Source organism: Maniola jurtina, chromosome 5 (assembly GCF_905333055.1).
Source record: "Maniola jurtina chromosome 5, ilManJurt1.1, whole genome shotgun sequence".
Lineage (NCBI taxonomy): Eukaryota > Metazoa > Arthropoda > Insecta > Lepidoptera > Nymphalidae > Maniola > Maniola jurtina.
The window spans coordinates 5,112,521-5,138,942 of NC_060033.1; the positions used below are offsets into that span (position 1 = coordinate 5,112,521).

General features: G+C 33.6%; 2 protein-coding genes across 9 annotated transcripts in view; one reads left to right on the forward strand and one right to left on the reverse strand.

Annotated features, from left to right (window-relative positions):
* The window catches only part of LOC123865769 (myb protein), a 65,599-nt gene that overhangs the window by 20,969 nt on the left and 18,208 nt on the right, over positions 1-26,422 (forward strand). For 7 of the 8 annotated variants that reach the window (XM_045906994.1, XM_045906999.1, XM_045906992.1 and 4 more), the window contains 2 exons: positions 22,062-22,191; positions 22,886-23,035. In XM_045906994.1, the coding sequence (XP_045762950.1) occupies positions 22,062-22,191; positions 22,886-23,035 (280 nt within the window). Of the gene's footprint in view, positions 1-3,420; positions 3,831-22,061; positions 22,192-22,885; positions 23,036-26,422 lie in introns of those variants that run through there. The other variant, XM_045906998.1, reaches the window with a different exon arrangement.
* On the reverse strand, positions 15,790-16,699 carry LOC123865773. The gene is made up of 2 exons (XM_045907004.1): positions 16,537-16,699; positions 15,790-16,446 (listed from the first exon to the last, which is right to left on the reverse strand). The coding sequence occupies exons 1-2, from the start codon at positions 16,540-16,542 to the stop codon at positions 15,970-15,972; spliced, it is 483 nt and encodes a 160-aa protein (XP_045762960.1). The 5' UTR covers positions 16,543-16,699; the 3' UTR covers positions 15,790-15,969.

The window sequence follows — 26,422 nt, forward strand, 5'->3', positions numbered from 1 at the left end:
TTTTTTTAAATAGACATAATATAGAGACTTTTTCCTATAGAAAATAACTAAATAAAACTCATAGACCTATAAATAAAAATATAAAACAGCTGACACGATTTCCGACCATCTTTGAGGGAAAACTGAAAAAAAATGTACTAACGAAATTAGCTTGTTATCAAACAATAACTATCGTTCAGTAAAGCAAAAGCTGCATCTCTAACCAACTCAGAATCCAATACGCAAAAACAATACCTCTGGGAACTGAAACAAGTTCTGATGGAATTTAAAAAGAAAAATAAGGAATGACACGTAGGTAGATGCAATAATGCTTACGCTAGTGATAAATACGAATGAACTTCGATGGTAATGTATGGGAGTACTTACATAGTTTAATTTCGTTTTGAATTTTAACCTTGAAAAATATTTTCGTGTGAAAGAAAAATACTAAAACTCAATGCCGTTTGGCTACAGCAATTCAAACAAAAAAACTTCACTTAACTATTATTAGAATTATTTCAAACGTTCAAAATTAAAATTTAATGTCCAATAAACAAAATAATTTTTTTTGCACATTTATATTCACTCAGTAAAGAATAAAGAAAATCTCTTGTTGGCATATGCAGAAGCCTTAAGCATGAGCAATTTATAATGATAAATGGATAATAATTTAGCTAATTTAATTTTAATAATGATTATATTTTAATTATTATAAAGTAACATTTGCAATGTCCTGACAGAGTCTCACGTGAATGTTGTTCATGAACGCAAATGAATAAATGAATCTAAGAAAGGCAGTAATATACCTGAGTAAGAAACACAAACATTCCAAGTAACAAGTAGGTGATTCTTTCTAAAATGAGATTTTTTCTAAAATGTGAGTTCGAAAATTTCGAAATGTAACGGGATATTGTTTGCCATTCCTCTTCAAACTTGTTTCGAGAAAGTCTTGAAGTGCTAACAGCCAAACATCGAGAATTGAGACATAGGGGACATAAGACAGGAAACATGGAATATGCGTGAGTTAACTGGCCACTTCCTCAAAACCCCTCGAGTTTGCTGCATTTTACACAAGACCTCCACACGGAGGAAGTCCTTTGATTGTCCTTTGATAATTACTAATGTCTCAAGACATTAATTTTACTTTGTGTAGGCAGTTATTTGTTTGTAGATTGTAGATACAAAGAAAAAAAATATTTTCCTAATTTGTGTTATAACATCAGAAATTGTATATTGTATTGTCCAATCTAGTAAACACATACCTTTGGTTTGTACGCATTTTGATATGTAGCTAAGTGTTTAAAAGTCAATAAAGGAAGAGAACGACATGAGTCAAAAACCATACACATTTACACGGAGCCTTTTTTGACTTGTACCTACACATCTATTAGGACCTAAACCGATTCAATATCATAAAATTTTGTCTATGATAACTTCGGATACTTAGGTTATGTATGTAGGAAATGTACTCTTACAGCTATAGATCTTCTAATGCATTTGCATTATTAACATTTCTATTTACATTTTTCTGATTGCAACATAATTTTGAAAATTACTCAATGATGTTCTTTCTACAATTTGATTTCCTTGACGACTCCTATCCCTTTGTCATGCTGCGGGCTCGTAAATAATCAACTATTTCCGTGTAAGTACATAATCGCTGTTGAAATCATGTCCGAGGGTGGTACTAAAGACAGGTGGAAATGGTCATAGATTAACTATCTACTTCCTTGCCTTAATTAGAATTAATGCTACATTCTTACCACCTTACGTTTGTTGCTAAGCTCCCTGAGTGGTCGATTGTAACTACCTATACTTTAACGAAGCCTATAGAGAGATTGCAAAACTGGATAGCAGTAGGGTCACAATAAAGAAAAACTTATTCAAAGCAAAAGACTATTAAGTGGACCCGTACTTTGGTTAATGTTAACTCGCAAAAAAGTTTAACGAAAAGACCTTTGACAGGAATTGTTATCAATATTACCTCATCAAATTCGGCTTTCAATGTGAAAAAGTTTATCGGCGTCTAATCTGACTGAAGATTAGGTATCTGACAATGCCCTATAAGCCGGTAGTAATAATACGTTTATGCTTTAGCGGTATCCAAAAGAACTTTATCATTGTGCACATAACAAGGTGTTTATATATTTATATCTGATTGGAAATACCCATCAGAATTGAATTTATATTATATTTCCTTCAGTTTCATTCAAGTTTGATGTGTTATTAAAATTACAGTCTTTCGTCATTTAACTAACCCCATTCAGTCGTAAATATTACTTTGCGAAACTCTCATCGATACTTTATTTACTACAAAGTTTTAGCTGAAATAATGTCTACATGTAATTATGATCACCTGGATATTTACATAGTTATAACACAGTCAGTTCTAGATAATTTACATTATTCTTTAAAAAATAATATTAGTTGAACAACATTTTCAACTGTGACCTCTCGAATCTGGCAAAAAACTAAAATCCCGATGGATCATCAATGCGGCATCCGCTCCTTAATTTTTTTTTGTGACATTTTTTGTTTCCCATCGAAAGTCCCGTTTCTCCCTAAAATGAAAGAAACTTGTAAATACCTTTTTGCGACATAGGTACGAGTAAATGCAAAATAGGTATCTCGTGTGAAAGTGAGTGAAAATGAAAAGATTCCATTTTGTCCTTTGCTTGTAGGGAATTCTAGGGAATTGGATGACGGCCATTTTGGAAAGATATAACAATAATTTTGTTTTCTATCATTAAAAAGTTAAGTATAAATAAAAAAAAAATTTTTTTAACTTTTTTTACATTATTACGAAATTAAAATTAAATAGCAAGTGTAACTGACTTTTTCGCTACTTTCCAAATTGACCGATTGAGTCATAATTTGAGTTCAAATTCTGCAGAATATAAGCAAGAATATAAGTAGGTAGGTACTCGTACGTGTGGTTTGGATGACAATAGATGACTATACTACCATTGAACGTCTCTGATGATGTAATTGGAAGGTATGGAATGGCATATGACAGGACTGTCGAATTTGGGCTTATTTGCTTTGTTTTTGTGAGTGCTTTCCAAAAAAATACAATGACAAAAGCATAATGATGGTGATGACGGAAACTGGAAAGTGGGCATTGGAACTCCCTAATGGGAAATCGTATTTGAACTACATTATAAGTAGGTACTATAATTAGATATAAGTACATAATGTTGTCTTCATGAGTAAACTTCAATTCTTTTTAGTACTTACCATGGACTTATAATACTTAACTTACGTTTAAATTATTTTGCATATGTAGATGTAATATGCACTTAGAATATAGATAGAAGTATGTACTTTTTCAGTTCTTCATACCTACAATGGAATAAAATTATACGCTGACCTATCCAATAAAAAAGTCTTTTTTCATGCATGTTGCTTACACCTGCTTACCTTCGCCTGTGTTGCGTCACAAGTTCCCACTGGAGGGTATGATCCTGCACCTAATTTTCTATCCTTTTCCCTTTCCTTTGTGTCTCGTCTGCTGTCCTTTTCATCGCACCACGTCCCTTCAGGGGCTTTGTAGTCCTTGCAGTTCACCCTTATTTAGTCCTGCGTATGCGTTCCGTGTGGGTGTGTGAGTGATTCCCTTCAAAGTGTGAGAAAAGGATAAATTCTTCAACAATACACTATAGTTTGGCCTTGTCTCCCAATGAGTGTGCGTGGTAAAAATGTGTGTTGTGCGTTTTGGTTTTCGCGGGAACATAGGATTTTTCTGATTTGATGTTAGTGTAAAATGGATATAAGTGGACAATGGAGTTATTAGCAGTTGATGAATCGGCGTCGCGTTTCTATTTCGGATAATTTAGCGTGATGTTAAATGAGTGAGTATTGATTGCTTTGATTGATAAGTATCTAAATGAATGAATAAATGAAGCCTCTACTCACCACCAGAGATCCTACCATTCTAATTTAATCGTATTTGTATGAAGTTGGCTATACAATTATGATAATATTATAGCTACCTATGTCCTATATATATATACTTCCGATCGGAGCTACCTGCATATAAATTAAATTAGAGAAATTAAATTTTAGGGGCGGTATCCTATCTAGTAGCTGTATCTAACTATCTACAAATGAATAGATAAGACTCGTCACATTGGAGACTCAAAATTGACATGATTGTAGTTACGAGATGTTTTCAAAGACATAAACACCATGGCTACACGAGATCAGGGTCAAAGTTCTAACAGTTACGTATCCAAACCAATTACCGAAATATTCGGATCCCACGCTTGTATAAAACCGAAAGACGTAGGTTTCAATAAAAAATATGCTTTGAAAGAGGTCCGGTTGTGAGATTATTATTATTGATTCGGGAGCGAACGGGCCTCAATCTCAATGTAGAAAATATTCATACCTACTACCTACCTAACAATGACATCATGGCATGGCTGTGATAAAATTTAATCATATTATGAGTACATATGCACTGAAATTTATGATACGGTATTTCATGGTTCCCTTTGTTTATTCTCTCTCGCTGCAATCTATGGGCTTCCTGTTAATGATTCTGAATATAACAACTTCGGCGAAGTACCTACCAATATCACGAACTTATAGCTATCTTCTTCTTCTTTGTCGTTACACTCTTGGCAGAGCGGTCGTGGTCATCATGAAGTGACGTTTTGGGGGGCAGATGTTACACGCCTCACGAGCATTCGCCACTTCTCCCTGCTGGTCGACATTCTGGTACACTCGTGCACGGCAGTAGTAGGGGATTCGCCGGTTCTGCCCCAGGCCCTGGCCCCCTCCCATGCCTCGCTGCCTCAGCCCCCTCCGTGCCTCGGTCAAGATCGAAACCTAAAAAAAAAAAAAAAAAAAAAAAAAAAAAAAAAAAAAAAAAAAAAAAAAAAAAAAAAAAAGGTTTTGGGGTACGCTGAATCGATTGCGCTCACTCCCGACGTCGTATCTCTAACGGTTGCAAAGTTAGCTTTTCGAAAAACTAATCCCTAGTTCGTTATCTAATTGCTTAATCACCTACTAATGACGCTCTATTGTTCGCTGGCTCGTTGCTTCATTCTATGGGTTTTAAAGGAAACGCATGAATCATAACTACTCTTTATTAGCCTTCAAATATTGATTTAAATAACTCACATAACAATATATCATTCTCTACTGTATTTTCATTGAATAAATCTAAAAAATCTGAACTTGTATAGTAACCTGAAAACATGAAATACAAATACATTATACAATATTCTCCACAAACTGATGTGTAATCATTCTGTATCCGCCTTGTATTGAATTGCCATATTCTTGTATTTCTTTCCAAGAACTGCTTATGATATTTTGGTGGTGCTCGTCCAAATGAATCAAAATATTGTCCAACACCATTTGTATCTATATATATGGCTATCCAATGCGATCCTGGTTTATAATCGGGGTCTAGATTGCTTATTAAATAGGCTGGTGTTTCAACATAAATCGGTAACCGGTTTGCGGCATACACATTGTCTTGCAGACTTGGGTGGATTCTTCTTAAATATGTCTTTATCCCTATTGTATTCATATTACTTCAATACTACTGATCTTATCGCTGCCGAGGATCATACATGAATGGGACGTAAGACCATGTTATTTCAGATATATTATAAATCATCAACCCATCGCCGGCTCACTACAGAGCACGGGTCTCCTCTCAGAATGAGAAGGGTTTTTTGGCCATAGTCTACCACGCTGGCTGAGTGTGGATTGGCAGACTTCGCACACCTTTAAGAACACTATGGAGAACTCTCAAGCATGCAGGTTCCCTCATGATGTTTTCCTTCACCATTAAAACAGTGTTATTTAATTAAGTACTTGAAACGCACAAGACTTCGAAAAGTTAGAGGTGCGTGCCTGGAATTGAACCCCGACCTCCGATTAGAAGGTGGACGTCTTAACCACTAGGCTATCACAGCATAGTCTTATTAAAAATAATGGTCCATAACTTAAATAAAAACAAAAAATATTTCTTGTATCAGTGTTTTATTACAAACCTTAATAATAATGTAGGTACAAATTATAACTTAATCTATTTACAGAAATTAGGTTTCTTAGCTGCTATAGTCCACGCTTACATTACGATTTTTATCAATTTCAATAACATTGTCAAACTCTGCATATACGATGCAGTTTATCGTTTCAGGAATAGCTGAATCAAAGCGAACTTCTAGCCTCACACTACCGTGCTTTATAAGATTCCAATGACTAGAGTGAGCTGATAAATCAGGAGTTAAATCGAATGCTAAGAGACAATAGCCTTTTGCATATTGTTCCCTAGATATTCCGTTCCCTTCATTTAAAAAATGGATTCCCGTGCCTGAGAATAACGTATGATAGGCTGAACTGAAAGTATTATCATCGAATGATGGTTGCAAAGCTTTTGAAGGTATTTGTTGGCCATCAATATATAAACTAAATGTATTCATATGATAATTTTCAAAGTTGAATGGATTTTTCGTAAGAGTTCCATTAAATGCTGCGTTGTTAACAAATCCGACAATACATCTTTTAGGAACTTGACCAAGAAAAATATTATCGAGTGTTTTACCCTGAACCCCTGAAGGAATTGTTAAAACTTTAACTTCCGCTCGAGTTATTGGATATTTTGCAGTAGTAGATGCTAAAACTTTTTGATGTGCAAGTAATACAGTCGGATTGATCCGCGCGCGTCGAACTATGAGGGTTGCATCCGTGATACACACTTTAAGTTTTAAATCATTTGAAGAAGCCATAAGACTGAAAGTTTCCCTTGAGCGAATTAATTTAACACACATCTCAACACCATTAATCAAAAATTTTTCCTGGTTGAATATATCACCATGTAAGTGTCCAATCATTTCTATTTCTTTACTTTCGGCTGCAAGACTCTGTCTTTTAGTAAAACCTGTATTTTTTTCATCTACTGAATCCATATTCCCCGCAGTATCTTCATACCAAAGACCGCAAGTCAGGTGAGATTCTTTTGCTGCTGGCGCATAGTTTAATAATGTCTCAATGTAAGCACGGTAAGCGTATGTATTGTTTGGAGGTGAAATGAGTTTTTGATTCAAGTATACATCCAGCTGACTGAAGACTGAATGTAACCAATTGTTAATTGGAGCTACAACTGCAGATGAACTAAGTTTTGATAAGTCTTGATTCACTATCTTAGCTTTTAAATGGATCAACGTATGAGACAAATCTATGTAGTCTTCGCTCGTTCCAGGTATTTGAAATTCTATCGGTCCATCATCAGCAAGGGATGAAATGGGTTTGTAATGAATCCATAATCCATTTTCTATACTTGTTTGCGTTGATGGCAAAGCAAACAAATCTAACTCTGATTTAATACACTCACATGAATGATTATGTAAAAAAGACATAATTAATTAGAAAATATATCTTTTATTTTATTTTGACTGAGCCTTGATTTTTTAATAGCTTTCACTTTAGCTGTCAGCGGTTGAATGAATGAAGATTGGCGTTTTCTTTTAGTTATATATCCTGAGCCAGACATATTAATTCTGTCTATCTTGTCATGAACTTTCCTTTTTAAGTTTGTACTAGCTTCCTTAAGACGAGTTTTGATAGAATCTTCCAAAGGTCGTGCGCTAACCATATCCGATAGAAGACCAACACCTGCATTTAATGCTTCTTTTCCTACAGCTCGAGCACCACTAGAGAGTAGTGGTAAAATAGACCTAAACAATCCTCCAAGAAAACTCCCAATACCATGACCACGTTGATATGGTACACCTTTATAAATTACTCCAATACCTGACCCAGCCTGATGTGAATAATATTGCTCGTAAGGACAAGTTATCTTTTGATAAGGATCCATTATAATTTTCTAAAGTGAAGTTTAATACACACAGTTCCAAACTGGAATGGGATTTTATTGCCTGTGCTTGACCTTATATCTATTTCAATAGTATCAAACTCCCGCCGCATAACAGGTAAATAGTGAGGTGGTGAGAAAATATGCATTTTATTTGCTCCATATACATATGTTGCCGTATCTAAAGGTACAATTCTGAGAAGAGGAGCCATTACATCCCCCACAATTTGCGGTTCTATTATATCACAATAAACAAACAATTGAGATGGCAACCCTAATTTTAAATTAGAAGGATAGCTCTCAATTTTATTTACTGCAAGATTTTTGTTTGGTTCAAATCCAAGTTGTAAACATAATTTGGTTGACAACTTAAGTGTGTCAATTGAGTTATCCAAAATTGATACTGATACGTGTTTGGTTATTTCATCATAATGAAATACTATTTCTTCAAAAGTATATCTATTTAAAGTTTCTATAACATGTTGAATGCTATCATAGTTCATGGCCGGAATCCGTCCTTTATAGTGCACTAATGAATGTGTGTCATCATCAGGCATCAAAACCCATTTAGATGTGTTAATAACATTTTCATGTTCTTGAACAGTAAATACCGTACAAGGATATTGAATTTCTACAACTCCAACAAACCATTCACCTTCTAATATAAGGGATTTTGGTAACTTCGTTGAAAACATAGTTGTTTTGTTTTCCGGGAAGTATTCCATTGAACTATTACTAAGTAAAGTCAAATAAAAGTTTTCCTTTATCATATTTGATTTAAATTAGACTCTAAAACCCAACTGTTAAATTTATCAGGATAACCTTTCCACTTCACTAACACTTCTTTTCTGTTGCCGGAGTATCGAGAACTAATGATTTTATCTATTTTATAATTTGAGGAGGGGTCATAAAATACTTTTTGTAATTCTTTTTCATAAAAAGTTCCAACTATAGGTTCGTTTTGTAAATCTTTCAATGTGTAAACTACATGTGGGGATCTATCTATTATTGAAGATATAACAAATATTTCATCACTCCAGTTAGATTCATAACCTTTTTGAAAAATGTGTTTATATTTTGAAATTCTAACATTATCACCAACATGAAATGTAGGTAGTGAATTTTGTGATGATGGTTTGTTAGTTGCTTTCCTATCATATAAATTTCTCCAAACAGTCATTATATTGTTAGAACTAACATCACAAGGACACATCTTAATACTAGAATGAAAACTATGGTTATACGAATATACCAAGTCTTGTAAAATATCTATGTATTTATATGTATTTTTGTATGTAAAATAGCGCCACATTTTAGATTTCAGAGTTCTTTGAAACCTTTCTACAATACTTGCTTTTATATCAGGATTATTTGTAGTGTAATAATTTATATTTTTGCTTTTAAAATACTTTTTAACATCTTTAGAAACAAACTCAGTTCCTTTATCCGATTGTATGTGTGTAGGAGTCGCATTAGATTCATTAAATATACTTTCAAAACATTCGATTATTGTTTTAGAGTTTTTCTTTTTCATCGACCTAGCATAAGCATATTTACTAAAGACATCAATAACACACAATATATAGTTAAAACCATCATTATATTTCGAATAAGTTCTCATATCACTAAGATCAGCCTGCCATAATTCATTGAGATTTGATAATATGTATTTGTTTCGAGAAAACTTTCTGTGAACAGGTTTATGAAGAGTATAGGTTTCTTGTGATTGTAACCATTTCTTTACATCCGTTTTACTCATTTTACCTTTCATGGTCTTTGATAATTTATCAATGCTATTAAACCCAGCTGGGTGTTTTGGATTATAATATATATTATTAATTTCTAATATGGGGTCCATTTTTCCCAATCAATTTTCTTCCTAATTTTTTTAATATATTTATCACCACTACCTTGTGGAGTATTTAAAGTTCTTTCATCAGATGTAGAGTTCCCTTCGAGTGATTTCATCTGAAGTTGATGAATAAAATCCGACCTCTTAGAATTTCCGATGTAAGTCAATGGTACTTTGATTGCATGTAATGCCTTGGCAAACTTTTCCCAACCTATTGGATCACTTTTTTTTAGTGGTCTCAACGAATCATTAATTAGATCAACAATATTACTTCCAGGGACTTTTTCATTATTAATTATCACTGTACCATCATCATCATCCCAATAAATTGTATTTTTACTCAAAGAAATCAAGTTTAATAACAGCTCACCTTTTTTCAAATATGATTTTGGTATAAGACTTAGTATTTGAGTTGTTGAGTAACGTGGTTGACTATGTTCATTCGAATTTTTATTTTCCTTCACTTCAGCTGTTGGTGACTCGAACGATACTAAGTCTTTATTTTCCATGTTGTTATTTTTATAACTCTTAGTTTCATTTATATTGTCAGTAATGATTGGCAACTCGATAGGTTGTCGTTCTCCTTCGGTAAAATGTAGGTATCTTTGTAGAATTTGTAGATATAAAATACATTTTTTCCGATCTTCGATATTACTATTTAAAATCTTTTGCATTTCTGCATCTAATCGGGACATAGGATTTTCAGTATTGGTATGCTGCTTTAGTTTTTCTATGAAACTAGGCTCAACAAGCAACATTTTTTTAGCATTTTCCATTTTAAACTATAGATGATACTAATCCACTCAAAATAGAACCCAAAATTAAAGGTAAAAATGCTCCTCCTTTTTGAATCAATATCTTTTTTCTTAGTTTATTTTTTCCCTTGCGAACCAAAGTGCGAAGTATACTTTTAAATTTTTTTAACTTTTTCTTTCGTCTATCTTCTAGTGGAACTTTACCTTGTAATACGTTGTGAATGCACTCACAAATGCAATTTATCTCTTCTTCTTCACAGGATTTTAATAATGCTTTTTGATATTTAGGTTTAAGTGTATGCAACGCTTGTAGCAGCTCTTTATGTGTCTTTAGGCTTCGATGCATTATTTGTAAATGATAGGAATTTGATGATTCTTTAAATATTTATAATCTTTTGGTGGAATATATACGACGCAACATTCATCAGAGGGAAATATTTTTGTCTTAATTCGACACATGTCATTTGTGTCTTGTTTCAGATCAATCATCAAATATCCATGTGCTTCTTTTGTCGCATCCTTATAGGCATCCTCAATGAATTTTGAATTTTCTGGTGACACTTGTCTTGATAGGTATCGTATTTGTGTTTTATCACGAGGATTTTTAAAATAAATAATGTAACTTGAATTCAAAGATATATCTCTTTGTCCTTTTCCCTGATGAAATAAATTTTGAGTAATATAAAAAACACTTAAGTTTCTGTGATGACTACCTTTAGTGAAAATATCTACAATACGACCATCAGATTCTCTCATAAGATCATCAATTATAACAAGGTGAGCATCTTTGCCATCAAACATTGTAAGATCAGGAATTCCTTGATGATAGTTAACATTTGATAAATTATATAGTGGTTGCATTTCATCATAACACCAAGTAATTTCAGCAAAGTCTCTACTGCAAATTTCTTTCACATATTTTATGAAATTTGTAACAAAATTTGATTTTCCACAACCACTTGGACCAGCTACGATTGCAGTAAATGGATGAATAAAACACAACATTGTAACGTGTGTTACTTGAAAGGTTTAAAAAAAGACTGAGACATTTCAGTGACAGTATAACATTTTATTTTACTTAATATACATTATATACAATGGAATAAAAGTTCTATGAAACAAAATAAAAATCAAAAAGAAATAAATCACATTAAACATTATTTTTTTTTTAAATCTATTTACAAAAATGAACTAGAGGAAAGTTGTAATAAAATACATATAAAGACGAAAGTTAAAATTAATTTCTTAAAACTATATAGTATTTACAAGTAAAAAAATAAAATAAAAGACACATCAAATTACAATAAAAATTCCTTAAAATATTTACAAGTAAAAAATAAATAAATTAAAGACACATCAAATTACATTAAAAATTCCTTACACTACATTTCTTAAAATACCTCATTATTACTAATTTTATAATGACCCCAAGCTAATGTGTCAATATCATTTTGTAAAATATACCGCTTGGTGTCATTATACGACAGACAAGTTTTATTAATGTTTTGTGTGAAAATTGCATGTTTGATGGATCGAAATCTTAGCATATTACAATACTGAATTTTTTTATCAAGTAGACACGATCTGTAATTTTCCATGGTCATATTTTTTGTGACACTTTTATTTACTCCTTTTGCTTTTGCAAAAGTTTTATGGTCCACATCCAGTGCATACATTTTTGATCTTAATCCTACGAATTCTCTTAAAATTTTCCCATTATTTTCATCTTTAAAGAATCCTAACTTTTTTTTATTTATTTTTGGATAGCCGTAAATATTATCTTGTGGATAATCGGATGTATCAAAATAATTAATTAGATCAAATTTTATATCTTCATAAAAATTGTCTGTAAAAATTTGATAAATTAAACTATCTGTATCTGTATACAATAACTTAATATTCTTGTTAAATTTTTTTATCATATAATTATAATGGAATTCATACATTAAAGTTTTAGAAATGTCTAAAATACAAAAACCCAAATAAATTGGTTTGTTATAAGTTAATTTGGTTCTGCGCAACTGTATTGCCACCAAGTTATCGTTGAAAACGGCTAAGCTATGGAATTCAGGTTTAGCAATTAAGTCTTGTGCCCCTAAGACTTTACCACGATTTTCCCAATGCGTTAACATTTTAACATTGACTCTCTTTTCGATATTTTCCATAGTCTTGCCGAAAACGGAATTGTTCATTAATTTATAAAAATCTTTCTCAAAATCTGAAGTAGCCAAAGTTCGCATATTCGTATTTAAATCTATATATGTTTGTAACCAAGGACTTTGGTTAAATTTTAATATTCTATGAATTTTAGTTAACTTTATACCCATACTAAGACATTGTTTTAGATTTCTATAATGAATTTTATATTTCGTTTTATTATTAAGATTGGGTACTAACTTGATATCTTTAGAATTCCCGATACGAAGATTTTCAGGGCATAAAGGTAAGTCGGAATGCAAATCATGAAGTTCATTAGGATACTCCAAATCGACTTCAAGAATAAAGCCAATATCCGATGTGTCTGATACTTTAAAGTTTGTTTCAGTGTTTACCCATTCAAACCCACCTGTTGGAAGATACTGGGACATGGCCCAACCATAAAGATTATTAGCGTCTAGATATGTTAGATACGATTTGGGTTTTTCCTTATCATAATCTTCCATAAATTGATTATTTGCTTTTGCATAACGATTGCTACATTGAGATATGCCTCCTCTGATCCCAGTTTTAATAAAAGCTATTTTATCATAGTCGGTCAATAACTCTAGCTCAATTTGAGTATATTTAAGCATGGCATCCCAACTTAAACCTGGAGCTGTGTAATAATGAGCTGGATCTAATCCATATGTTTTGATGCAAATATCACGAAAATTTTCATATATATCCGTTAATAACAAAACATCCGTTTGCAAATACAGATTCGAATAATCTAACATGTTTTGACAAGAAAAATGACTCCAAATATCTTTTGCATGATTATAGTCATCATCGGAAACATGGGAATTAGACAGCGAATTGTAAAATTGAGGTTGAGATGGGAGTGATGATGATTTTAAACATTCAATGGAAGTCATGTATTCATACGGATAAATACCTTTTCTTCTTAAACGACTAAAGTCATCATTATGAGGAAAGTTTCTTTTTAACGATCTAAATTGATCGTCATTGAGATTTTTTGCTAATTGATCAAGACTGCACGGCAAAAATTTGAAAGAATCTATGAATCTCAAACTTATCTGTTGGTTATTAACATTTAATATTTTTGAAAACGAAATATATCTTTCTTTATTTTGAGGTATTACTTCGATTTCACCTTCCGTAAAATTTAATGAATGAACAATGAAATGTGCGTCATAATTACTAAGATTATGTAAAATTACAGGAATATGACGGGGAGCGCGATATTTTTCCACACATGATTCATGTGCTACACCTCTTAGATTTCCAGTGTGCCAGTCAAAGTCCAGAATGGATTCTCCATTAAGTCTTGATTCGCATATGTGACAGTTATGAGAATTTGCAATAGTTATTTCATCATCTTTTGTTAGAGGGTTTGGGCGTTTTTGAAAACTATTTTTTCTGCATATTAGTTTTATGTCCTCATAGAGTCGTTCCATGAATACTTTAGTGCAATCTGGACCGCTGTATGTTTCATATTTTGAAAGGCTATCATCGTATGAACATTTAATATAATATCCGAAACTATACACTTCGTGTTTCTGAATATTCTCAGTAAAAGGTTTAGAGGGATCGTTTGAGCATGAATTTATTGGTTTTAAAAACGCTTCGAAATCAGCATATATTACAAATGGTATTCTTAACTTTTTATTAAACTTATCAAACTTTATTTTATTGTTTGATGATGGTTGTCCAAACCAATTTTTTTTAGATAGTTCACTGTTTGGTAATTCTGTAATGATATGAACGCAATCATTTTGTTGGTGGGTTTCTAATCTCTCCTGTGTAGGAAAATGTAAAAGACACCCATCACATAAATAAATGGCATGTTCTTGGTTTGAAATTTGCTTGCTAACTAGTCGTGACATGTTTTTAATATAGCAATAATGCGAGTTTGTTTGATTTGAGATTAATAATAAATTAACATGAGTACTATTTCGAGATTTTGTAAAATAGAGGGGACCTACAATACTATGATTTTTCTTTTCTTTATTATATTCTAAGCCAAAAACATTCACACTTATATTGTTTTGCTTTTCAACTTTAGGTATATCCGTTAATTTGACTGGAAATGATATACCATCAAATTTAAGTTTATCTGAATGCATGCTGTATGACGAGACTCTATCGGTTTTGTTATTAGCAGGAGGATATAAAGCAGAAAGTAATGCCCATTTGAAACACATATAATCAGCATTTTTAACATTTATCACCGCTTTTTTTGCTCTAATATCTTGAGGTAAATCAATATAAGATGTACCACGAAGCGGGTTAAATTTATTTACATTCATATGTAAGCATTTTATGTTTGTTAAACTCCAGCCACTGTCTTTTCTTTCAAAAGAACTAATTTTATTTTTAAAAGTGTCACATAATGATGACAGGAAAATATTTAGATCGTCTCCACGGAAAACTATATAGTTTGATGTTTGAAAGTCAAATGAATTTGTCAATTGTTTGGTTTGTTGTATAAAGTCTGCGTGTAAAATGAAGTTTACCTTAAAAACTGTATGTTCTTTGATCGACTCTTGAACTAGGAATAAAATATCATTTTTTATTGAGTTCAAAAATGATTCAGGGGTCTTAAAAATCGATAAATCATCATTTTTACTATTTATCATGTACGTTATTATTCTTTGTCCAAAAGCTGAATCAATTACAGAAACATTCGATAATGATGGGTGCGACTTTAAATGATTATTTTTATGTAAATTACTTTTTAAATGATTAGAAAAATACCTTTTGGTTATAAAAATATTGCAAATATCACACTTCACTTTATTACCTTCTGAATATGCAGATGGTGTAGTGGAGTTATTTTCTGAGTGTTGAATAGATGAAGTTGAGGCTCCCTCATTATATTTCACTTTTTTCGCAGGGTTGTTCACGGTGAAATCATTGGACCGCTTTAAAGCTCCACCAATTTGAAGTTTTTGTTTAGTTGGGCTAGAAATTAAAAATAGAAGCATATAAAAACAATCAATAATACACATTATATAATTTTAAAAAGAATAATGTTTAAATACTTACATGATTGAATCAATTGCTTCACATATATTATACAATTCATTGTCATATGCTGGATCCAGTAAGTCAAAATAATCTAAAGCCTCAATGAGTTCCTCATCATTAATTGAAGTGTTGAAAAATGTGCTAACACAGCTGTCAATTTTATCTTCCATTGCTGACAGTTTATAAGACTACAGAGGGAGACTTATTCATTAACAGCACCAGGTGGCTTACTGACATTACTATAGGATTTACAATGTGTTTTTATACTGCTTGTATAAGTGTTACGTCGAATTAATCTCACAAATTAAATTATGGTGAAGTATTTATGTGAGGTAGTTTACTAATGATAGATTAAGTTATTAATTATTAAATGAGTATTTTTTACAACCCTCTGTTTCTGCGATTTCTTTTGTAATATTATAAATTATCTCATTCGTGTTCGCAAAATTTCCATTAGCCTTTTCTGTATAATATTTGATTTTTACATTAGCATGTTTCCAGTGTTGAGACTGAGGTATTTTGGCTAGTTTTTTTAGGTCATACACCTCTAATTTAATGAGATGTGTGGCTGTCGCACCATCGTTGGAGTTCGTAGATATATACGATATACTGCCATCTTTGTTAGCTCGAGCCACTGTTGAACTAGTTTTGTTTTTATTTTTTGGGGATGACTCGAAAAAAATGTCTATATTTTCAGATTTCCTTTTCATTTTCTTTGATGGCATTTCATGATCTATGAGCAAATTTTGTGTTTCTTCTTCTACCAAATTCGCAGGAAAGTAATATTGCTTATATGTATTGTTTTCTTGACTATTGCAAGGGGAGTACGATATATTCTGTAACAATAAAAATAAACTATCATACTGATATCATAAATATTTACATTAATTTAAAGGGAACTAAAAGAAAATAAATTACACACTCACCTCCATTGCTTATCACACGACACTTCTTAATCACACACTGCTAATAAACACTTGTATGAACACAATATAGATTTAAAGTCAAACTGTACTCTCTCAGTACTCTTCAGTAGAAACGAGGTAGTAAATATGACAGAAATTATTTATTTTGAGCTTATATAGTAAAACCAATGCCATTATCGTTAGTGAAGAATGTATTTGCACCGATAACAACTAGTTAAACAGCATATTATCGAAAAAGGTTTTGTAATCAATATTTCAAAAAATGTGGTTAGTGATTGTAACAATTATTGAACAAAGCCAAAAGGAACGTGATAAGCTAACTACCTAGATAAAGATGTATTGTTGGAATTTTCTAATGACGAACCTACGGAATTTCAAATACCTGGAATGAATAATGACTAATCGACACGTGCCTGTACTACTTGCTCTGACTGTATTACTTGCACATCAAAAAGTTTTAGCATCTACTACTGCAAAATATCCAATAACTCGAGCGGAAGTTAAAGTTTTAACAATTCCTTCAGGGGTTCAGGGTAAAACACTCGATAATATTTTTCTTGGTCAAGTTCCTAAAAGATGTATTGTCGGATTTGTTAACAACGCAGCATTTAATGGAACTCTTACGAAAAATCCATTCAACTTTGAAAATTATCATATGAATACATTTAGTTTATATATTGATGGCCAACAAATACCTTCAAAAGCTTTGCAACCATCATTCGATGATAATACTTTCAGTTCAGCCTATCATACGTTATTCTCAGGCACGGGAATCCATTTTTTAAATGAAGGGAACGGAATATCTAGGGAACAATATGCAAAAGGCTATTGTCTCTTAGCATTCGATTTAACTCCTGATTTATCAGCTCACTCTAGTCATTGGAATCTTATAAAGCACGGTAGTGTGAGGCTAGAAGTTCGCTTTGATTCAGCTATTCCTGAAACGATAAACTGCATCGTATATGCAGAGTTTGACAATGTTATTGAAATTGATAAAAATCGTAATGTAAGCGTGGACTATAGCAGCTAAGAAACCTAATTTCTGTAAATAGATTAAGTTATAATTTGTACCTACATTATTATTAAGGTTTGTAATAAAACACTGATACAAGAAATATTTTTTGTTTTTATTTAAGTTATGGACCATTATTTTTAATAAGACTATGCTGTGATAGCCTAGTGGTTAAGACGTCCACCTTCTAATCGGAGGTCGGGGTTCAATTCCAGGCACGCACCTCTAACTTTTCGAAGTCTTGTGCGTTTCAAGTACTTAATTAAATAACACTGTTTTAATGGTGAAGGAAAACATCATGAGGGAACCTGCATGCTTGAGAGTTCTCCATAGTGTTCTTAAAGGTGTGCGAAGTCTGCCAATCCACACTCAGCCAGCGTGGTAGACTATGGCCAAAAAACCCTTCTCATTCTGAGAGGAGACCCGTGCTCTGTAGTGAGCCGGCGATGGGTTGATGATTTATAATATATCTGAAATAACATGGTCTTACGTCCCATTCATGTATGATCCTCGGCAGCGATAAGATCAGTAGTATTGAAGTAATATGAATACAATAGGGATAAAGACATATTTAAGAAGAATCCACCCAAGTCTGCAAGACAATGTGTATGCCGCAAACCGGTTACCGATTTATGTTGAAACACCAGCCTATTTAATAAGCAATCTAGACCCCGATTATAAACCAGGATCGCATTGGATAGCCATATATATAGATACAAATGGTGTTGGACAATATTTTGATTCATTTGGACGAGCACCACCAAAATATCATAAGCAGTTCTTGGAAAGAAATACAAGAATATGGCAATTCAATACAAGGCGGATACAGAATGATTACACATCAGTTTGTGGAGAATATTGTATAATGTATTTGTATTTCATGTTTTCAGGTTACTATACAAGTTCAGATTTTTTAGATTTATTCAATGAAAATACAGTAGAGAATGATATATTGTTATGTGAGTTATTTAAATCAATATTTGAAGGCTAATAAAGAGTAGTTATGATTCATGCGTTTCCTTTAAAACCCATAGAATGAAGCAACGAGCCAGCGAACAATAGAGCGTCATTAGTAGGTGATTAAGCAATTAGATAACGAACTAGGGATTAGTTTTTCGAAAAGCTAACTTTGCAACCGTTAGAGATACGACGTCGGGAGTGAGCGCAATCGATTCAGCGTACCCCAAAACCTTTTTTTTTTTTTTTTTTTTTTTTTTTTTTTTTTTTTTTTTTTTTTTTTTTTTTTTTTTTAGGTTTCGATCTTGACCGAGGCACGGAGGGGGCTGAGGCAGCGAGGCATGGGAGGGGGCCAGGGCCTGGGGCAGAACCGGCGAATCCCCTACTACTCACGGCACCGCCCACAGCGGACTTAATTTGGTCGGTCCATCGCGTAGGCGACCTTCCTCGCCCTCTGGTACCCTCCACCTTGCCCTGCACCACAAGACGCTCAATGGAGTCACTCTCACGCCGGGAGACATGTCCGAAGAACTTTAGTATGCGACCCTGTACTAACGCCGAAAGACGTTGTTTAATGCCGAGTTCTTGGAGTATAGAGACGTTGGTGCGAAATTCAGTCCATGAGACTCCTAGCATTCGCCTCCAGCACCACATCTCCAGAGCATCAATCTTCTTCTTCTCGACTGTTCGCAAAGTCCACGTCTCCGCAGCGTATAGAAAAATGGGAAAAACAAGTGTCCGAACGAGCCTGATCTTCGTAGCTTTTGTGATGTTTTTGTATCTATCTATTTTGTGATGTTTTTCTATCTATAGCTATCTATCAATAGGCTATAGAGGTTGGGTAATTTCCAAATTCTTGGTCTGGTCTGGTGGAAGGCTTTGGACTTCCAAAGCTTCCTGGCTAGTTACCACCCTACCGGCAAAGCCATGCCGTCAAGCGATTTAGCGTTCTGGTACGACGTCGTGTAGAAAACCAAAGGGGTGGGGTTTAATGAAAAACATATCCCTGCTAGGTTAGCCAGCGTCCATCTTAGACTTCATCATCATTTACCACCAGGTGAGATTGCAGTCAAGGGCTAACTTGTATCTGAATTAAAAAAAGACTTGGCACCAGTAATCAAGTAAAACAATGAAACAAGAAACATTTTGCTTATCTAAGCTTGGCACAAAGATGCTAACGAAAGCCATTGACAAGGAAATTGGTGAAGTAGGTAGGTAGGTATGTGTAGCAATTGGCACAGAAGAACGGCATAAAACAAGATCAATAATATTTTACCCAATAAAAACAAATTAGGGAAGGGACCTCCCAAATCCATATTCTACTAATTGGAAAACGAGGTTGGGAAAGTGGACATCAGCATTCTATTGAGGCCCTCATCTTAAATCCTTTTATCTCACACATTGACAATATTGTTAATAATAATTGTTAAACCGGTTATTCAAAATGAGAACCAAATTATTACTAATTCATGGAATGAAGAATCCCGATTAAATATGAAAAAACCGGTCAAGTGCGAGTCGGACTCGCACATAAAGGGTTACTTACCATCGTAAAAAATATTCAACATTTTTATGTGCTAGTGCTAAAAGACCTGCCAAATTTCATGATTCTTGACAGACACGATGACAGACAGACAACAAAGTGATCCTATTAGGGTTCCGTTTTTCCTTTTGAGGTAGGTACGGACGGAACCCTAACCATGTACCTACTAATTCATCCACTACGAATAATGAACGAAAAACTTAAAAAGTGTAGACACATTTTGTCTAGACTAGATAAGATAAAGGATATTAAATATATAATATTTAAATATATTATTAAATATACTAATATTATATAGTAAGTTTGTTTGTATGAAGTAATCTCTGGAATTACTGAACCGATTTTGAAAATTCTTTCACCAGTAGATATAAAGCTACATTATCATTGTGTGCTCTATTTCCTGTGTGGTTAGGTATATGTAGTGTAATTATATTATACAAGAAAGTAACCTCGTTACATAACATGGTGGCAGCGATGGGATTCAAACTCACGTCTCCGAAGAGACTGGTGCCACAGACCAGGTTTTTATTTAAAAAAAAATTAGATCCCTGCGAAAATTGTAATAAGCAGCTGCCCGTGCGAAGCCGGGGCGATAATAATAATTTAAGTAGCGATTAAGTCTATCGCCATGGTCTTTATCTACCTACTTAAAAAAAAAAAAGCTTTAATACTTAGAATAGAAATAAATATCTGACATGAATTAATAATAAACAGCCATGGGAGGTTGAAGATAATCTTAGGGCTTAGAAGATTCTGCCATCCATGTCATTCCTCACATACAACTGAAGATATCGAGCATTCAATGTTTTTATTATTTTATTGAATCTAATATTCGGGTATCTGAAATCTAATGAACTCTTGATTAAATAAATAAAACTGATTTTGTTGCTGATAGTAATTTTTAAGTGAACAGTCAACAATTGCTTAGATGACTCAATTCATGAATGTTGCCGACGTTTCCCGTCCCAGTATTCGCAATGAATGAGAAACTTGTTTGCTATCAGCTGATGCCGGCCGGCGCGCATAATTTATCTTATTTTTAAACCATTCTTACCTCATCGAAAGTATGGACCGAATTGAGAGTTATAGACATTCAAACCGGAATTATTTTTCCTACATACTGAAACTCGTTTCTTGCTATCAAAGGAATGCTTATCTACGTCTACACACGCACTTATAGTCTTTATACTAGTGTTAATAAGAACTAAAATTATGTGCACAGTAAACAAGTTAAAGGCCGACATGGATATGCCGGTCTTCTGGGAATTTTGTTCTGTATCTACAATTGTATGAATGGCGCCAGGATTTACGAAGTATCGTCGATAAATAGCTGTGTTGAAGCACTTAAAGCTTCAACAAGCTTTTAACATAGAATAATATAATAGTACTATACGTACTTTTACGAAATTCCCAGTTTTATTTTTATTTGAGGGCGTTTAATTAATCTTTACGGCAATCCTAGAATATGTATTAAAGCAAAACTATTCTTTACTGTCTCAGCTTCCAAAACTATTGTTATTTTCTCCCTTATCTGGTCTAAGGAGTAATCGTATTTCAAATAACGACGTTGTTGAAAGTGGCCAGACACCAGTTTCAACATTTTCAAACCCCCAAGCCTTCTAGGTCATCCTGTTCTAAATCACTGATATCTTTATCAACCTTTATACACACAGCTGTATGGTAAAGGTGTAACTCAATCTAAAAGTATACAAGGAATCAAAAGCTTAATTTGCTGTAATCCGCTAAACCAGAGAAAAACCAGTCGACGTACGTTACGCCCCAACACCGGAGCATCCTCAGATGTAGACCTTACAATGCCTAATTGCAAAGTCTTTGCAATTAGGATCTCCTGAAGATGCTCCGGCGTCGTCGGGGCGAAACGTACGTCCAGTGATTTGTCTGGTTTAGGGGATTATAACAAACTAAGCTTTTGGTTCCTTGTATCGCGGACTTGCGTAAAATAACGCCTGCTTTCTATACAAAATCTAAAAGTATAATTTGAATTGTCAACAGACGTAGCGGCTATGAGTCAGAGTCGAGCGAATATTCAGAGGACTCGACGGTATACGAAGATGTACCGATTACAACCAAAAGCTCTGGGACGAGGAAGAATATCAATAGGGGAAGGTGGTCGAAGGATGAGGTAAGATTAATGTATTATGGAAACAGATCCATTCCAAACTCCAAATTGTATCAACTCCAAAAAATTTTGCGATGGGGATTTTTGAAAAGGCTAGCGCATTTTAAAAATTTGCCTTTTTATTGCCATAATTTACTTGCATATTGTAGATATTTAGTTGATTATTTTCTTACTAAAAGATGAGTTTACAAAGTACATGTGTAGTTCGTATGATAATTGATATGTATTATCATGGGAAGTAGACAGGAGCAAACATTATACCTGATGAGGCAAACTTCATTGAACAAATTACTTACCTATTTATATCCGTGTAAAACTATTCAACATTATCTACCAGAAGCACATGTATACCTACTGTAAACATGGCATTGATAGAGGTAGAGGCAGTGAGGATAGTTTTATTTAAACTATGATTAAAATTGATGATAAACGAGACACAATTAAAATATTTTTTTTGCCTAAGATTATCTTTTGGGTCAACAACTGGAGATTAGTGTGTCAAGTAAAATTCACACCATTTTGTCTTTAGATTTGATTTGGAATAACGCGTAAGGCCAGGGACATACATAATGGAAATCCGCGCACAGTATTCCTCTTCAAATGTTTGCACAAAAGGCCCAAGAAACTGCTTTCCTTTTTCAGCTAGATTTGTCCTCGGACTAAATGGGTAACAAAGGATGTACTCATTCTCTTTCAGGACAAAAGACTCAAGAATTACGTAAGGATATACAATGAGAACTGGGAGATGATATCGGCGCAGTTCTCCGATCGGTCCGACGTCCAGTGTCAGCAGCGGTGGACGAAGGTCGTCAACCCTGATCTAGTCAAAGGCCCTTGGACCAAGGAGGTGAGTGCTAAATATCATCTTCAACATTATCAACGTATAGACGTCAACTGCTGGACAGCGGTCTCTTGTAGGGAGTTCGATACGCCACGATCTTGCGCCGCCTGAATTCAGCGCCACCCTGCGACTCTTTTCAGGTTGTCTGAGCATCTAGTGGATGGGTACTTCAATTATACAGCTTGTTTCTTCACTTCTACGACTTAATTTTCAAAATCAAATTGTGTAAATCCTAAGGATAAAGCTAAAATTAATTAATGCTCTCAAATTCGTCCGCGCGGATTTAAATTTTCTAATAATCCCGTGAGAACTGTTGTTTTTCTGGGATATAAAGTAGTCTATGTTATTCTCCAGGTCTTGCATTTTTTCGGGATGTAAATAAGTCAATATATCAAAAGCAGTAGATAGTCTTTAGGTACGAGTATATCCACTAAGTAACCCTGGAAAAAATAACGTCGATGCGTTGCTCCTTGCGACGTGATTGAAGGACAAACTAAATACCTAACTACAAAACAAACACTTTCACATATTTTATAGTATTATTATAAGTGATTTGCCTTTTAATCACGGAAGTTCGATACGCGTTAGTAGATTTATCGCATCTCTCCATTCACGCACGCACGCCGTTGAGTCTAACAGTGCAAGGAAGATGCGTCATAGGTCAGTAACTTGCACGCTCATTGAATGTTACACCTTTCATTCATGCCGTCACTTATATTAATATTGTTCGTTAGATGCAAGGGAAACTCTAAAGCTAAATGCACATTATGAAATCAGCACTTTGCAAGATGTAATTTTCAGTGGTCAAGGTACATCGTAATTATTTATATTTTAGAGAGATAATACTTAATTGAATCTGCGGAGAACTGAGCTCGAGGTTTCAGATTTCAATTTTTTTTTTAATGGATAATAGATATAGATTTAAATATATGTAGAATGTAGAATATATTAAGAGTAAGACGCACCAAGGCGCTAATGAAATTACTTAGAGACTTTTTGTTTTATTATTATGTAAAATATTGATTGTACTTTACGAATATGATTATTATATAGTAAAAATATGATTACTTTGACACAACTAAAATTGGCGCTAAGTTTTATTATTGCACACTGAAGTAACAGAACTTAGCATTCTTAGAACGGTTCTAAGATTTCATGAATGAATCCATTGTCTACGAACACGCACTATGAATTTCAAATAAAATCGTTTACGCTGGATTTTACTGCCATTTGATAAAATCATATTATGCGGAGTATAGATTGAACGAATGTGTGCGATTACGCAGGTACCTACCTACCTACTTTGTGTTTTGGCGAATAGATAAAGTTAAAATTTTTGGGCGTTTATTGTTTTCAATCATGTTTAGCATAGTAAATGTATAGAACCGGAAACATTACGGTTCAAATACAAGTGGTAAGTAACTAAGTATGCCACTGACACAGTCAAAAACTTGGATTTGTACTGTAACAAAAGTTTAAAATCGAAAACGAAATTCATATTAATTCAAGGTCACTTAAATCTGACCTTGAAAGAAACTGTATTACTTTCCAATAGTTATGGTGTTACGCATAACAATTCAAGTCATACCGACCTAGTTTTTCTCGCATTTTTTCGTTAAGTATCATATTATGCCTACTTAGAATTTTAATTTTTGTCAATGCATAATTACACTAGGCATAATAAAATCATAGTAATTATTATCAGTTGAAATTGAACGGATATAAAAATGATACAATTACAATTAACACTACATATTTTATTAAGAACATAGAGATTAGTTGTGTGTACCAATACTTAAAAAAGTTAAAATATTTGGTAGGTGCATGAATGAGTAGCTCATAACTTAGGTGGTCTCGAATAAAATACACGAATACTGATAAGAATTTATGAGAGCAGAGTTTATTTTTGAATTTGTGTCAGCAGAAATATTATAATCACTAATCACTATTATGAACTTCACCTGTCTAAGATAAATATGAGATAAATCTATTAAATTAAAAAACGTGCGACATTATGCAGACTAAAAATATATCAAACAGCTAATCTCCGTTTTCTATTACAAACTTAAATGACTTATTCAAGCACTATCTATTTACCTTTACTTATCTATTTATACATTACCCAGTAAGTATGGTAAATGATTACTTACCTTTGAATATTCTTCCAAGCAAAGCGATGGAAAGTTAATTTGGACAAAAAATTATATACCTACGAGTATGTATAGGAAGGATAATATTGATCTATTATAATTTATATATTGTCTGATATTAGATGATACTTCTACTAAAACTCAATCAATCAGCCTGTTTGCGTCCAATGCTGGGACATAGGCTTTTCCAAGAGCGCGCCAGCACACACGATCCTCCGCCTACCTCATCCACCCACTTCCGGCTACCTTCGTAAGGTCATCAGTCCAGCAGATTGGAGGTCGTCTCACACTGTGCTTGCTGATATAATCGGTCTCCACTCCAGAACACTTCTTCCCCAGCAGCCATCAGTTCTGCGGCAGTACTAAAACTGATAATAATTAATTAATAGAACAGCAACAGCTAACAAAAAGTGAAATTTCATTCAAGCACCAAAATTAATCAGGAGTGCAGCAGAGAGTTTCATCTTTTGTGATAATCTCTGTTCTTTGGCTAGGTCTCTGGTAGGTGGCTAGTTTAAAAAAATTATAGGCATTCTCCAGTTTGTGACTAATCTGCCAGCTGCAAAAACAAAAAGCCTTGCCTATTAAAAGCTTCATTCACACGCAATAAAAAGATTAATTTAAACAGGATCACTTGACGACCTAAGTAAACATATGACGAAATGTTTGCCTGGACGCATTTAGACGGTGACATCGTCGGTGACCTTGATTTTTCTATCCGTGTGTCCCCCAGAAATGATCCTTGGCTAGGGTTAGCATGATTAGTCGTTTGTTTCGGAGACATACCTTTAAATTGTTTTTTATCCTCTTCCATCAACTTTTAAATTAAAATAGTTAGTGGTACCTATGGCACCTACGAAAAGAAATGTATAATAATATATGTAGAGACCTAATTTCGGGTTTCATTGATAGCAGAAAACAAGTAGTTCCTGATATTTCAGACTCGCAGACATACCCTGTATTTTTCAGTGTTTGTATTTGAGATAATAACTTGTCTCTGGTCTGTATTGAATATTGTTTTCCCAAGTGTGTGTCTGTACACGATGTATCGAATATCGATATACATAGAGATTATGGCGTGTGGATTTTTTCCCGATCACTTTCGGTTCTCTTCCAGGTTTAGCAGTACTTAATACATTGGCTTTGTTTCCCAAAACTTGAGTCGTCGCGTCGGTAGAAATGAGACCAGAAATCTTAGTATGTTTAATATGGTATTCCTATCCTTAATCGATTTGTACCAGAC